The sequence below is a fragment of the Gavia stellata genome, chromosome 22 (assembly GCF_030936135.1).
Source record: "Gavia stellata isolate bGavSte3 chromosome 22, bGavSte3.hap2, whole genome shotgun sequence".
In the NCBI taxonomy this organism is placed as follows: domain Eukaryota; kingdom Metazoa; phylum Chordata; class Aves; order Gaviiformes; family Gaviidae; genus Gavia; species Gavia stellata.
The window spans coordinates 987585-1003590 of record NC_082615.1 but is presented as its reverse complement, the minus strand read 5'-3'; the positions used below and the strand labels follow the sequence as shown (position 1 = coordinate 1003590).

At 45.5% G+C, this 16006-nt stretch overlaps 2 protein-coding genes across 2 annotated transcripts; one reads left to right on the top strand and one right to left on the bottom strand.

The window, feature by feature from the left end:
• Positions 1 to 1847: 1847 nt before the first annotated feature.
• ADPRM (ADP-ribose/CDP-alcohol diphosphatase, manganese dependent) lies at positions 1848 to 3984 on the bottom strand. Its single transcript, XM_009814093.2, has 3 exons — positions 3399 to 3984; positions 2711 to 2827; positions 1848 to 2468 (listed from the first exon to the last, which is right to left on the bottom strand). Exons 1-3 carry the CDS (start codon positions 3949 to 3951, stop codon positions 2182 to 2184), a joined length of 957 nt encoding a protein of 318 aa, XP_009812395.2. The 5' UTR covers positions 3952 to 3984; the 3' UTR covers positions 1848 to 2181.
• A 306-nt stretch (positions 3985 to 4290) lies between these two features.
• Positions 4291 to 11417, top strand: LOC104252163 (protein SCO1 homolog, mitochondrial). Its single transcript, XM_059828232.1, has 5 exons — positions 4291 to 4384; positions 5253 to 5450; positions 6394 to 6486; positions 6600 to 6715; positions 10856 to 11417. The coding sequence occupies exons 1-5, from the start codon at positions 4354 to 4356 to the stop codon at positions 10982 to 10984; spliced, it is 567 nt and encodes a 188-aa protein (XP_059684215.1). The 5' UTR covers positions 4291 to 4353; the 3' UTR covers positions 10985 to 11417.
• Positions 11418 to 16006: the final 4589 nt, after the last annotated feature.

Below are 16006 nucleotides of genomic sequence, written 5' to 3'. Positions count from 1 at the left end.
TTTTCTATGGAAACTGTTACTCAGCTGGCTTCTTCATATATTTTCAAAGGACTGTTGATCTAATGTGTGTTCTAATGGTATATTGAAGGTACCCTGGCATCCCTGGATCACTCTCCAACCGCCTTGTACTTTGGGAAATCTACTGTTCTGTAACGTAAGGGACAAGTAAAGCAAACACTTTGTTTCAATAAATGACTCTTTACAGCCAGAAAAGTTCCAGATATCTGCCTGGATAGTCCATTGAGACTAATTGAAAAATTGAGCAGTCTGTATTTCTGTTCCTATGCTAAAATCATATGTAGAATATATCTGAAGAAGTATTTTTGCTATTATGTTTAGCTGAAAATTACTGGTTTTACAGAATAATAAATACTGTTTTTCTAAAGACAATTAAATGAAAGTTTCCCTATCTTTTATTTCCTGTGAGATGCGTACTCAAGACTGCCACCAGCAGACGTAGTCACTATAACAACTCTTCTCACAGAATTTCTGTTCCTGGAAAGCAGAACACACACAGCAGCCCAGCATCAGTACACATGTTCCACCGCTGCTAATCCTGGAGAAGCAAGCACAGGTGAATACAATGGATACACAACCTGCCTGGGAGAGAGCCAGAAAAGGTCCAGATGCAGCATATCAACATGCTTTAGATCCTTCCACGTCAGGACTTCCTCTCTCAGTACTGCTGCAGGCTAATACAGCTGTGCACACGTAGATCCCAGTGGGTATATCTGCAGCATTATGTGATGTAGCATAGATGGTCTCCATTTTCCTTGGGCTTAGCTTTTTTTGAAGATTACTTTAGTCTTTTAAAGCAATGTTAAGAAGACTGCATTAGGCTACAGGGTGGACTAATTCTGCCAAACATGAAACAGATGACACCAAGTTGGGCAGGAGTGTTGATCTGCTCGAGGGTCGGAAGGCTCTGCAGAGGGATCTGGACAGGCTGGATCGATGGGCCCAGGCCAATTGTATGAAGTTCAACAAGGCCAAGCGCCGGGTCCTGCACTTGGGTCACAACAACCCCATGCAATGCTACAGGCTTGGGGAAGAGTGGCTGGAATGCTGCCCAGCAGAAAAGGACCTGGGGGTGTTGGTCAACAGCCAGCTGAATATGAGCCAGCAGTGTGCCCAGGTGGCCAAGAAGGCCAACAGCATCCTGGCCTGTATCAGAAACAGTGTGGCCAGCAGGAGCAGGGAGGGGATCGTGCCCCTGTACTCGGCTCTGGTGAGGCCGCACCTCGAATCCTGTGTTCAGTGTTGGGCCCCTCACTCCAAGAAGGACATTTTGGTGCTGGAGCGTGTCCAGAGAAGGGCAACAAAGCTGGTGAGGGGTCTGGAACACAAGTCTGATGAGGAGGGGCTGAGGGAACTGGGGTTGTTCAGTCTGGAGAAGAGGAGGCTGAGGGGAGACCTCATCGCTCTCTACAACTACCTGAAAGGGGGTTGCAGAGAGGTGGGTGTTGGCCTTTTCTCCCAAGTGATGAGTGACAGGAGAAGAGGAAATGGCCTCAAGTTGCGCCACGGGAGGTTCAGGCTGGATATTAGGAAAAAGTTCTTTACTGAGAGAGTAGTCAAACATTGGAACAGGCTGCCCAGGGAGGTGGTGGAGTCACCATCCCTGGAGGTGTTCAAGGAACGTGTGGATGAGGCATTGTGGGACCTGGTTTAATGGGCATGGTGGTGTTTTTTGGTCGATGGCTGGACTTGGTGATCTTACAGGTCTTTTCCAACCTTAGTGATTCTGTGATTACTGACTATGATGCTCAAAAAAAAACCCCCAAAACCTTGAAATGCAGCTGGGCAGGTACAATTCTGCATGCTTTAATTCTGAATGATATAAAAAAGTGCCTTTTTTGACAGTATTCATAAAATGGTTTGCATTTTTTCACAGTAAGTAACAATCCAGTCAGGATTGGGTATTTCAAGTCAACATTCTGCATTCAAGTATATTTATTTCAAACATAGTTACTGGCCTTCTCTATTCTCCTCGAAGAAACTAGGTCTGTTTTCTTACAGAAACATAGTTTCTAAAATTCTGTATTCAAGAGAAAAATGTTCGAGTTAAAGCTATAAGGATCAGCCATGCACATCTTTCTACAAGCAAATAATAAGCTGAATCCCCTGCTTTTTTGTCCGAGTACTTCCCGAAAAAGAGCGATTTGTACTTGCTTACCATTTTCAGAAATGCATAACTCTGTCTGAAATTCTGCCCCTTCCCTTTAGTATCATTTTATCTTCATAGACATAAATAGTTCCAAAGGCTTTGCTTTCTGGTGGAGTTTCAATAACCCCCTCCAAAGTCAGATGATGAACTCCATGAGAGTCTAAATAATAGCCACCGTCATGCAGGTGCCCTGCAAGAAAGCAGACCACGCACTGATGGGAGTGTATGACTGAAAGGGCATCTTCGTAATTCCAGGCTAGGCAAACTCTGTCTGAAGCATCTGGATGAATGGGCAGATGACCTGCAGTTGAGAGGGAAAGAAGCAAGAGTGTAACCAACCGCTGCCTTCACTGCTGGGAAGTTCAGGCATCTAACAGTATACAGAAAGCTCACCCGAGTGTGAGACAGTTGCTATTTTACTTCACAGGTTACATGTGTACCTCAGTGGAGCTACAAAGCTGCTACATGTTTTCCTTAGCTAACATACATTGGCTACATAATTTTTTTTGCATATATCCCCATATATCCCCCATATCCACCTACCCATAACTACAACTTTTTCTTGGTTTTCATCAGAGAACTTGAGGACTTCATTGAACCAGTCCAGCTGGGCTTGGCTAAATCCTCCATTAAACTCTACAAACTGAGGTTCTTTGAGTCCTGCAATGAAGAAGGAGGTTAGGCATAGGTGCATACACCTCTCCTGGCTCCCCTATTTGCTTGCCTTATATAAGACTGCTTACAAGAGATGATTTTCTCTGATAACCTTTTTTTTTTTTTTTTTGCATCTCTTGCATCAAAACTCCAGCCTCCTTGGACAAACAAGAGAAAATTATTTGTTACTGTTTTGGGGGGTTTTGGTCATGCTGCACACACAGGATTTCCACTGTTGGGTCCCACCCCGGCATGGGATAGGGTGGGCATCACTCGATACTCTGCAATAGCACCTGCATGAACAGCTGCCTTTTGTTCGGATACTGCAGGGCACACAGCACAACATAAACCCATCCCAAAAGCACCAGAGCAGCATGACGGGTATGGGGGAGCACCTACTGTGCGCACTTAGAGACTCACTTGCTGGCTCTCAGCCGACAGCAGGGAGGCAGAGGAGGTGGGCATAAATGGGGCACATGCCTCAGCTAGGTGTCAGCCCTGGGAGCTGCCTTATTGTTCTGGGAAGCAGAGGCTCAGCCACCCGTGCTCCCTGCCAAAGGGTCGAGCCGGGGGATACCTGCGGGGCTGTTGAGGTTCTCGTTGGGGTTCTTCTCCCGCAGCAGCCGCAGGGACTCCTGGTAGCGGGGGCTGTCCGGCTCCCTGCCCAGGATGCTCAGGTCATAGGCGTCGAGCACAACGACACGGAACCGTGCAGCCGGGCTGAAGTGATAGGCCTGGCAGTCCCCGGCTGGCAGGTCGGCCATGGCCCCAGCGGGACGGCTGTTGAGGCCGGTGTGGGCCAGGCGGGCCCGGCTGAAGTTATAGAGCTCATGGTTGCCCCACGCGTGATGCACCGGCATCGGCAGCTGCCCCAGCGCTGCCAGCACCTGCTCCAAAGCACCCTCGGCCTTGCCGCTGCGGGCATTGAGGCCATCGATGCTGTCACCCAGCTGCAGTACGAAGGCAAGCGGCGGCCTCTCGGTGGCCCACGCTTCCACAGCGTCCCGCAGCAGGTTAAGGCTCTGCCGGTAATACCGCCGCCGGTACCCGCCGAAGTCATAGCCGTCCTCTGCGTCCGCGTACTGGATGTCCGCGATGACACCGAAAGAGAAGAGCGGCGCCGCCTCCATGGCGGCCGCTCCCCAGTGAGGGGGGCGGAAGGGGCGGGCACGGAAGAACGGGCGGCAAGATGGCGGCGGCAGCGTTCTGCTGGTGGCGGACGGCGCTGTACCGGCGGCTGTCGGGCGCGGGCAGCGCCGCCCGCCCCCTCACCGGCCGCCCTTTAGGGCGGGCGCTGCTCGCGCCCGGCAGCCGCCCGCTGTCCCGCCTGCCGCCAGGCAGCGGCCCGCGGACGGGCGCGCAGAGGAGGGTGAGTGAGGGAGCCGCGTCCCTCCTTAGTGGGGGAGCCCGAGGCGGCGGGATGGGCCGCGCCGCCCCCCCTTTTCTGTCACTAAACAGCTTCTCCTCAGCAGCTGGTGTCGTGGCGGTCGCTGGCGGCCACCTTCGTGCTGTGCGGGGGGCTGCTGGCCGCCATGAAGAAGGTGAAGCGGCGGAAGGAGGAGGGTGAGTGCGGCAGGGAGGGAGGGACCGGGCCCTTCCCGCCTCCGGGGAGGCCGCGCTGCCCCGGCGGGACCCGGCCGGGGCTGCCAGCGTTTGGCCAGGAGGGAGAAGCAGCAGGAGCGTCGTATTTTGTATTCAGATGATGTATGTTTTGTATTCAGATACGTTTTAGCCGCTTAGGCATCCCGCTGAATCACGTCATGCTTCGCGCAGTGGCACTTCGTGCCTGTGCGTATGTAAGTGCGCAGAAGATTTTCAGCGATTCAATAAAACCTTCAAGGTTGACCAATTTAAAATTCTTAAATACACTCTTGCTGTCGGAATAGTTGCGTTTGATCATGCTGGTTGCTGCCGGTCAATGCAGCGCAGACACGGAGGTGGGGTTTCCTGTGCACGTTGGTTTTCTTCTGTGTAGTGTATGTGTGCGTTTCCCTCTCCTGCAGTAACTGCCACTGGTTTAATTTTCATGTGCTTAATGCTGAAAATCAGAGATATTACAGCTTTTAGGATACGTTCAGTTTGCAATGGATGGTAATTTTTCTGCTTCACACCAAGCCGGGTACCTGTCTTTCTCTTTTTCTTTTCCTTTTTTTTTTTATTTAATAAAAATACAACTTGATGGCAATGAAAGAGATTATTACGTTTCAAAGGAGTTCAGTGATATATTTGATTTTGACTAAAATGGAATGCTTTTTGGAAGTCTTGTCCACATTCAGCTTCTGCATGATGGGCAGATGGTAGATCCTGACATTTCAATGCCCTGGGCTGTGACTCTGCGAGGTTGCCTGACTCTCGACTGCTTCTGAGGCTAGCCTGGGAAGCAGTGTGGATTGTGGCATGGATGTGTTTGATCCCCTCTTGTTTTTTGTAGAGCTGGAGAAGGAACGAAACCGAGGCATTGGGAAACCGCTGCTAGGAGGGCCCTTCTCACTCGTCAACCACGAGGGACAGCCCAAGACCAGCAAGGATTACGTTGGCCAGTGGGTGCTGATCTACTTCGGCTTCACACACTGCCCTGACATCTGTCCTGATGAACTGGAGAAAATGATTGAAGTGGTAGATGAAATTGGTATGGGAATTCGGTTGGCGTAGTGGTCCTTTTTATTGGAGGTCTAGGTTTACCCTGGTAAAATATCGCAAATAGTAATAAGTGATGATCTTTTTTTAAAAAATGCTGTTGACCACTATTTGGTAGTTGAATTAATTGCTAAGTGATACAAACATCATTCTGCTTGTCACTAGGATCTGATATTTAGAGCATGACAGCACTGATCTTTCCACAACGGGGGACTTCCTGGTGATAATACGTGATGGTGGCAGTTTACAGGGGATGGTGGCAGTTTACAGGGAATGGTGCCATTGCATTGTATTTTTGCCAAGAAGTGGTTGTGGCGTGTACTAGGTTTTTTTCCCCTCTATTTTAGTCATTCTGAGAACAAATCTCTGTGAGAGTCTTCTGAGAGTGACTGTGCTGTGGAATGGAGGTTGGGGGAAGGCTGTGCAGTAGACGTGGTTTTCTCAGCCTGCAGGCCCTGAACAGTTACGGGGCAGGGATAAAAGTAACCAAGCAAGTGGGAGGACAGACTAAAGTGAAGAAAATATAGTGAAGGCTATGGCTGGAACATCAGTGAAAGAGCCTGAGTTGTGTCTTCACCTATCCTCCCGCTCCACCATCACAGGCGTGCTTTCGTTGTATCGACCATTGTGCTTTGATATGTGTATCACACTGTGGCATTTTCTGCATCGGAGCCAATTTGTCATCTCTCCTAAACAGGGCAGGGTCTCCCACTGAGAGGCTGGAAGTGTAGCTGCACCCAAGCACAGAGCGTTGGATTTCACAGCATTTGCTTCATTCACAAATTACATAAATGAAGCTGCACAAAATAGCCTTCTTTTGTCACTTAGGGTGGGTTTGGATTGATGTTACGGTAGCTTGGCTGTGAGCTTGTTTGAAGGGAGGTGAGAAATGATTTTTAGTTTTCTAAGAAAAATAGTAATTGTTAATGTCACAGATAGAATTCCATCTTTACCTAATCTGACCCCACTCTTCATCACCATTGATCCTGAGCGGGACAACGAAGAAGCCATTGCCAGATACGTTAAAGGTATTACTGTTTTCTTCCTTGATGTCTTATAGCATGTAATATTGAGCACTGAAAAGGAGGCTCTTGATGGGATTCTTTTCACTAAAATGTCTAAATGTCTCCTTTCTGTCTAGAATTTTCTCCAAAGCTGATTGGATTGACTGGTACCAAGGCGCAGATTGACCAAGTGGCCAAAGCTTACCGTGTGTATTACAGCGAAGGTCCCAAAGATGAAGACAATGATTACATAGTAAGTAAACGTAGGGCCTTTGCCTAATGAAAGACTTTGGATAAGAGCAGCACATAGATGTTTAAAATCAGAAGGCAGCTGTTGCAATCTGTGCTGAAGTCCTACACGACAGATCCCTGTTGCACTGATGTGTTAAGCTATGTTTTAGAGGTCTCGGTCAGAATCAAGGTGCCCTCTTACAAGCTCAGAACCTCACTGAAACATGTTCTAAAAATGTAGAATCCCAGGCCTGCATACAGAATAGCATACGAGCTAGCAAGCCTGGCAGTAGTTTGAACTTTTTTCTGTCATGTAATGTTTTTGCCTGGCTGTTTTCCTATGTGCTCCAAAGTGAAAATGGAACTGGGAAATTAAGGCAATAGGAAGAGGGAGAAATGAGAGGTAAAAGTGAGTAACACCTCATTCCCTGTCAAACTGACACCGATGAGCGGGGTCTTCCTGGCAAGAGACTTGGATGATGCAAAGTCTGCCTGCAAATACTGTGGGGATCTTCCTCTTGTGCCAAATGACCTGGAAGAGAGAGCATGTTAATTATGTGGGAATAAAATACGTAGAGTAATACTGTGAAGGGGGAAACTGAGGTTTAAGTGAGGCTAAACTGGGTAGTCAAAATCTTACTCTCTGGAAGTGAACAGAACTGGTTATAGGGCTCAGAGCTGCTGCCAAGGCCTTCCTGACTTGCCACATCCTGAGCAGACTAGAAGAGTAAAGTAGGTACAAATGATATGACAAGTGAGGATACATGTTATATGATCTTCATTTTTTTTTTTTTTCCTCCATTACAAGAACTAAAGGCATCAGAGCAAACTAAAAACAGGTTCAAAAGGAAAGGTGATGGTTCTTGTTGCAGTGGGCGTGTGAGAAGTGGAATCCCTCACTACAGATGCAAATGGTAGAAGTTTATGGGAGTCCACAGGTAGACTTGTTGTTAGTCTTTGGAAAAAACAATCTGTTGAGGATGATGAAATGCACAGAAATCTTGCCTAGCTCAGGAAGCCTGTGAGCTAAAAATACTTGAAAACTGGCAGGTAATAGAGGAAGGTAGAATATTTTTGGTGCTGGTTTTATACTCTTCTTTAAAGCAATCATTGTTGGCCACTATTTGAGGTAGGATGCTGAGGCAGATTGGTTTTGGTCTAATCCAGTATTGTTTATTCTTAACCTGTTTATTAAAACCACCTGACTGCAGCAAATAAATTATCCACATGGACAAAAAGATTGGTGGAACAAAAAAGCGGTGCATAGAAAGAAACAGCAAAAGCAGCACACGATCTCGGTGAAGAGAAGACGGAATCATACTGGTGATGCGCACTGCTCTACATTACTAAAAGTGGTGTGAAATGGGAGGTCAAGAACTTGTTTTCGCCTAACTCAGTAGCTACAGAAGTCTGTGTCTAAGATACTGTATTTGAATGGACGATAGAAGCTTGTTGGACAAATCCAACACCAATTTAAATCAATCTAGCATCAATCTGAAATCCGTCTAAAGATAGTGCTTAAAAACAGATTTATAAATAAGGGGACTGGTGGAAATGCAAGAGTAGGTTACAGGAGCAGGATTGGCAAAGGATGCCTGCTCAGGAGACGGAAAAAAAGCAGTAGAATCTGACACTAAATGACTGAACTGAAGTTGAGGAGAGATGATGGAAATTGGCCAGAAAAGCTGAAGGAGTGCTGCTCCTTGTGAGGTAAACCACACATGGATTCTAGCAAACCACGCCTGGATTCTGGCAGGGCCGTGAAGGGAAAGTACACGGGTTTGGCCAAGGAAAATAACTCTATAGATGACAGCAGCTTCAAGGGAGGCTGGAGGGTGAAACCGAACTGGAGAGTGTGACTACAGATGTAATGAAGTAGGAGAAGGGGTTCAGGATCCAGGGAAAATACCGCTGGTCTGTACTAGGGTTGTGAATCTGAGAGAGGGAAGGGCGGTGAGGAAGAAAGGCCAGTGAATTGGGAGCAGGAGAGCAGCCTGGGAGCCCCAGATGTGATGCCAAGGAGGAAGAGTATATCAGCATCTCTTCAGGATTTGTCATTGGCCCTTGGTTTTGAGAGGCAGTGAGCTCTGTGTGTTCAGGGCAGGAAGGCCAGAGGACACAGGCCACTGAAACAAAATGGAAAGAGGATAGCAGCAACAGCAGACCTGGGAGGGAGAGCTTGAGGCTGGTTTTGTGCCTACCTGAGACTTACCCACGTAGTTACTACACTGGAATTTCTTCCAGTAAGGTTTTTTGTTCTTCATTATGTCTTGCATGAACTTGTCGTGCCAGTTGGTGATTAAGACTGAAGTTTGTGCAGGAACGGGTTCTGTTTCCTCTGCAGGCTGCTGGGAGGTGGGGAAGAGGAAGAGGTCCACTACAACCAATTAAACTTTGCTGCTTGTTTTGACTTGAAAAGAGCATTGAGATGAGCATTTAGAAATTATCATTTCTAAACATCTGTTTGAATTTTTCAAGTATTATTCGAATATTACTAGTTCCTATTTAATAATCTCAATTTTATAATTCTCAATACTAGACTATCCAATTTACTTGTTTTATTCTGTGGTTTACAAGATTGCTGAAATTCAGATGATGATCTTATGTGCATACAGTGGGAACAGTGCAGACTTCAGGCACAGCTTGAAAAACAGTGGTCTTTTGCACACAAACTGCACTCCATGCTGACTGTATTTAACCTTCCATAAGCTGATGAGTTAAGATGCTCTGAGCAGGCTACCTGATTTTTTTTTAATTTTTTTTTAAATTTTTTTTTGCTAGTTTCCAGTTGAAGGACCTAAATTGTGATTCAGATTCCTTAAAAAAATTGTCTCCTACAACTTGATTTTGTGATCTTATCTTGAAAATTTGAAACTAGAGTAAGATATTTGAATTAAACCTGCTTCAATTAAAATTTTGAGAAACATTCTTTCAATGTTTCTCAGAAATGCCATTAAGTTTAATGCATCCTTTTAGCTTGTGGTACTGGAAATGTTTGTGTGATTTCTTAATTTCAACCACAGTTGTAGTCTCAGTGCATAAGTACATTTCAGTTCTTTTTCTCCAGTAGCAGTAAGATGATGTAGTCACTTGAGCAATCACAGATTCATGGCCTCCATTTTCAGTATTTTGTGTCTTTGCTCATAAAGTTGTTGTCACAGTTAGATGCAGACAGTACTTGCAGTGGCATTTTAAATAAATTCACCCTGGAGTTAATTTTTATATGAATCAAATTGGAATACCTTGAATGTTCAATTGTTACTTTGATCGTTTTTTAAGGTTATTTCAATTCAGACAGTAGAGGGAGCCCCCTCCCAGCACACGTATTTCCCTCTGCGCCAGCTCTTCTGTCTGCAGCTGCTATGTCCCAGTGATGCTCTCGGTCCCGTTGTTTGCACTGACAGTGAACTTTGTTTAATGAAGTACCTCTGTTTATATTGGATTTACATTGTGGCAGCATCAGGAGCTTGAATAACTTGTGGAGCATCATGAGAAGTAGAGGGAAACTGGGAAAAGTGAGGGGGAAAGACCATTAGCCTGCAGGTTTGCCCCAGCCTTGTCTGTGCTGCAGGAAGGGTGCCAGCAGCTTAGGGAAGACTTGTTTGCTTAAAGTATTCCTTCACGTATTCTGAGTGTACAACTAGTTTTGTCTATTTATTTTCTTGGGTAAAACAAGAAGAGGTTGCCCAGGTGATCCTGAGGTTTTCCTTATCTTGCTTTAGCTTCTTGGTGAGAAGTCTTATCAGACAGCTGAACCAAAGGCTGAACGGGACGTTGTTGCTGGTGACTTTGTGAGATGTGCAGGATGTTCCAGTATTTAAAGAAAATAAAGAAGATAGAGACTCCCTTTTTACAAGGAGTCACATGGAAAAGATGAGGGGTAATGGGTACAAATTACTCCTGGGGAGATTCCAATTGGACACAAGAGAAAAATTTTTCAGAACGAGAACAATCAGCCATTGGAATAATCTTCCTAGGGAAGTGGTGGATTCCCTAACATTGGACACATTTAAGATTTGGTTGGACAGGGTGCTGGGCCATGTTGTCTATACCATGCTTTTGCTAAGAAAGTTTGGACCAGAACATCCTTGAGGTCCCTTCCAACCTCGTATTCTATGATTCTATGATATTTTTTACCAAGCCACGATGTGCTCTCTTACAGGTGGATCATACAATAATAATGTACCTCCTTGGGCCAGATGGTGACTTCGTGGACTATTATGGCCAGAATAAGAGGAGCACTGAGATTTCTGCTTCTATTGCTGCACACATGAGAAAATACAGATCTTAAAACACGAGGTCTTCAAAGATTCATGTGAACATCACCTGTAGGTTTGGCTGTAATTGGGCATTGGAGTTAAAGCAGAAGCATACAAGTATAGCATCTTGTCACCACATGCCTCCTTTCTTCCAAATAAGAAAGGCAACCATACTTCTGCAAAATACCGTTATCAAAAATCTCTACAGAGCCTTCCCTATGGATATTGTTTGCAGTGAGATCTAGGCTACAGAATGAAATTTGGGACTTCTCTGAGACACTGTTGGGAGCAAAAAATGGAAAACACTTTTCATTTGGGAAGAACGTGTGTAACACTGGTAAAATTAATCGGTATCTCTTGGCAAGACATCAGCGAAGGACGGTCACTGCAGGAGGATGATTGCTTGACGAAAAGCCATGTGGGCCATGGCGTTCTCAGAGGACCCCTGCCCTCTTTTTTTTTTTTTTTTTTCTGCACTGTTTTGCCTTCTGGGAAAGGCGGTTACAATATTGTAAGCAGGAGAGCCTTAAGAGTACTTCTTTATTGAGGTTAAGAAGGTGAAGAGCACTGAAAGCATCAGCAGCTGCCACTCATGGGACCAGCCCTGTAGTGTGCCTGATCTCATCTTCATTTGAATGCAGAAATGAAATGGGTTTTTTTGGTGATTTTTGTCCAGGTGAACGCTGTTAACTTATAAGGCAGTGAGTAATGGGTTGCAAATAGATTTTTCTTCTGGTCTAAATGATTTTATGCATAGTTGGCCTGATTGTGCTATGCTGAATAGTGAAGTGGGAAGGATGAAGGGGGATCTGTGTCCATGCATAGGGCTGTCAATGAGATAAATTTTATGTAGTGCAGCATTTGAAAATAAAGATTGCTTTGTATAAGCAATATTTTTTTTGCCTTAGTTGGGTTTGACTAGAATTTCATCAGAACTTTGTATACTGTCAAGCTTCGTATTCTTGCTCTGTTTTATCTTTTTTTAGGAAGTAGTGTTTATCTGTAGCAGTGCAAATCATAAGCTGGAGACAAAACAGAGAAGTTCTTGGTGCAAGTCGCAGAGTGTTTCAAACTGAACACAAGAGTTCCTACTGGTAGCACTTCCATTCTTCTGAGTGTGGGGGTTGGAAGAGAACATTCCTGTCTGAGGGAAGGTGCAATGTCTATGGTAAATTTCCATCTTTCCAAAATCCTGAAAAACAGTAAACTTAACCTGTTCCAGAGCAGTTATAAAACATGATAAAATAGCGTAGGTCCACATCAGCTCCCTATACTATGGTGACCTCCTGAGGGTATCGGGCAGGTTACTGTGATAGAGTATGTGTAAGACTGCACTCTTCTGATGAAGGTATGTCAAGGAGGAAAGATTCCTGAAGTTCCAAGATACTTTTTTTTTTTTCCCCCCCCTCTCAAACACTAGGTAGTTTAAAGAAGGTGTTTTTTTTCTGTTTTAAAGGATCAGCAAGAATTTTTCTGTATCAGTTTACAGTGGGATTTTTAAAAAGTGTCTTAGTAGAATTATACTCAACAGCTGAAAAGGAAGTTAGTTTTTTTTCCTTCTTGTGCTGGCTGGCTTGATTGCAGTAGGCAATAGGAGTGGCTTCCAAAGAAGACTTAAGTATGAAATTTCTAATCAGTTAGAGGCTGTGTCAGATCCAAGGTGTCATCAATAATATTAGTGTCAGTGATAAGTGGCACCCTGGCAATAATAATTCTATTTTCATTCAGTGGTTTCAAGTGTTAGCATTGTTTCTAAAGAGCCTTTCCTTGCCTTTTATTTTTCCCCACAATCCTGGAGGTAATTTATTTTCAAAACTTCCCTTACAGTGCTGACTTTTGGTACCTACTAGCTCTGCATTACATTGTCCGGGTGGCTGTGCATCAGTTTGTTTTGAAACAAGACAAGCCATGGCTTGACCTGCTGGTGATAGTCCTGGGGGAAGCTGGACTGGAGACCTCTGGAGCTCCCTTCCAGCCAGCACTTCTGTGTTTCTGTGAAATTTGTCTTGTTGAGATTGTACTCACTCAGTGCTCTGAGCCTCCCTGCTTCAGATGAGTGTGTTTGTTTCCTTCTTTCATCGTGACCTTTACTAGGGAAAGTTACCCCCTTTTTGAACTTCGAATGCAGTTGTTTAGAGGATGACTTGTGCAATACAGTGCATTAGGATATAGAAGGTGGTAAATTATATTTATCCACTCTTGTAATAAAAGCAACATCGAAATACCACCTCCTTATGGGTCTCAGTGGCACAACGCTCTGGCCGTTCAATAAGTTCTATCTGTAGTGGACAAGTTGTGCATATTAACTGGTAATGAACAGAAACTAGCAGCAAGTACTGCTGATGGAGACGATGTTTAGAAGTGCAGGCCTGTGCAGCTTTTTTTAATGCCTTCTCATGTGCTGTAAGTACCCAAGTTCTAATTTACCTTACTTGCATTGGGGAAATACTTTTTTCCTTTTTAAATGAGTCAGAAATAATCTGAATATTTTCCTGGGGGGTGAGGGGAAATTGTCCTGCCTGTCTTGCTGCTTCTTCTGTATTAAAGAGTCCATTCCTCTCTGTTCTGTGTTTCTTGAAAATACTGATGTGGAAGACCTGGTGGGAATGTGACTAAGAAATGCAGCAGCTGATCCGGGAGGATATTTTGTTTGCCTCTTTAAAGTTTATTTGCGCTTCTCTTGATTACACCCAAGTGCTTAAGAAACCCTGTGGAGAAAAGATGAATTTTAATACTGTAATTTGAATCTTTAGAGACTGAAAATATTAATAATACATGTTTTTTAGCCATATCTGTCTTCCAGAAGGAATGGGAAAGAGACAGTATTTCAAAGCTAAACATACAGCTAAGGGAGAGAGAGGGTGTATTTATTTAAAATCTATTTTACTTAACTGACTAGTAAGTAGAGGAGTGGTTTGAATTTGATGTATGCAGTAGCCTCTGCCAGGAACAGAGCTTGGCCTAGGGACCTGTCTTCTCCGGCGGTGTGGGGGATCTCCGCCAGCAGCAGTCACTGAAGTGCCAGGACTGTGGATTGTGCCACGCGGGGTGTCTCCCTGTCATGCCAGCGTGCAGCCTCCTGGGACTGAGACCTTCCTTTGTGTTTGGGGTTTGCCCTTCCATTTTTCACAGGGAAGCATATGTGAAAAGCATGGCAGTTTCCTTGACTCTTCCCCTAAAACACTGTGCTGGTGGTGTTTTGCATATAATGGAAGCATAGAAGGGGCATGTGCATGCTCTGCAGCAGGAGATGGTTTTAAGGGAGTGGGTTTAACTGACGTAAAGGAGACGCTTGTGCAAAAATGCCGTGAGAAGGGCTAGGCGGGTGGGTTGCTTGGCACAGTGATCTTCAGTAGATTCTCATCAGTTTTTACTGGTAATAGGAAAGACATAGTGAAAAATTGACTCCTGTTCCTGAAGGATTGCTGGATAACGGCAGATTGCCATAAAACACCTACTGCTCACCTCTCTGCAACAAAAACTGGCTCTGTAATGAAGTCAGTCACACCACAAGATGCTCCCTTTTTTCATTGTGTGACTCTATGTTACATCTCTCATGCATTTTTGCATATGTTGGATACTTGGTCTCTGGACAAAACAGGTTTTCATGGTTAACACCTGCAGGTCTGTATTTCTTTATTTGACCACTCACGAGTTGTTTATGGCTGTGGAGTCTCCAGGGCCAAGTCTCTGCCCCACGTCTTATCCCGTGACTGTACTTCTCTACACAGCATCCTTTGTCTGCACTTCTCAAGGTCTCTGCTGTCGTATTAGGCTAGTAGTTCTTTATATTGCATCAGTATGTTAGTGACAATAACCTTATTCTACAAAGAGTACCATCTGTATAAAACTAGGGTTGTATGAAGCAATGACAAGTAAAAATAAAATGAATCAGCCAGAAGCACCTGCTCAGAAGAAAAGTTGTTATTACAGCTAAGCCAAGTTAAAACAAAGTAGAAAGTCATAGGAGGCAAGTCTGCCAAGCCTCTGTCCTGAGGCTTTGCAGGGAGCACAGCTCTGTGCCCTGCATGTTTTGGGAGGACCAAGGGCTGTGCTGAATGCTCACCAGGAGGAGGCAGAGCTGTTCAAGGGGTGGATATGTTGTGGTGGAAAGGGAGTATGCTGGGAGGGCTTGGAGACCCTTTGTCAGTGGATGCCTGGTATTTCTTCAGTATTAGAGCAAACTCCCCCTGTACTCATCGTACCCAAATGCCCTGCAGGCCAGAGTGCAGTGCCCTGCCCACGAAGAGGGAGCTCGGGTCTGGCAGGGGAAGGTTTACGACAGGACTCTTTGCTTGTGGCTGTGCTGAGCACTGAACGGGGACTGAGGGGTGCCTGGCTCCTTAAGTGGGTCTCACCTGTGGAAACTTTACCGGACTACAGGTTCCACTTGGGGAACAAATTTCTTGGAGTCTGATGCTGTGAAGGTGAACCTCTGTTACCTCAGGCAAACAGGGACCAATGGGTACCCTGTGGACAGGCGGATGATAAAGAGTACAAGCCTGGCAGAGGCCAATCCGCAGAGCATTGCTGTGTGTGCCCACGCCACACCCAGCCCCAGCCTACTTGTCCCATAAAATGCCAGTGGAAAATAGCATCTCTTCAAAGTAGCTGGCACCTATAATATCAACTGCAGAGCTGATGCCATCCCAGGCTGGGGACTAGTGACAAGATGTCTGAGGAATGAGGGATGGATCCATTTGTCTATCCAGGGAAGGCAACACATTCCTTGTGTGCTGTGCACATAGCCCCTGGAGGAGCTGAACTAATGAGTGATACTTAAGCCACATGGTGAAGCTGGCTGTTTTAGGAGCGTTCTCACCACCAGCACTGGCAGAGCCAGGGCCTGAAGAGGTACAGAGACCATGGCTTTAAATGTCTGCAAAGCCTGATGATGCATTTGCAGTCCAGATCATGGAATAACTCAGATGGGAAGGAACCTCAGAAGGTCTGTAGTCCAACCTCCTGCTCAAAGCAGGGGCAGCTATGGGGTCAGACCAGGTTGCTCCAGGTTTTAAACAGCTAGGGCTTGAAACCTCCAAGGATGGAGGCTG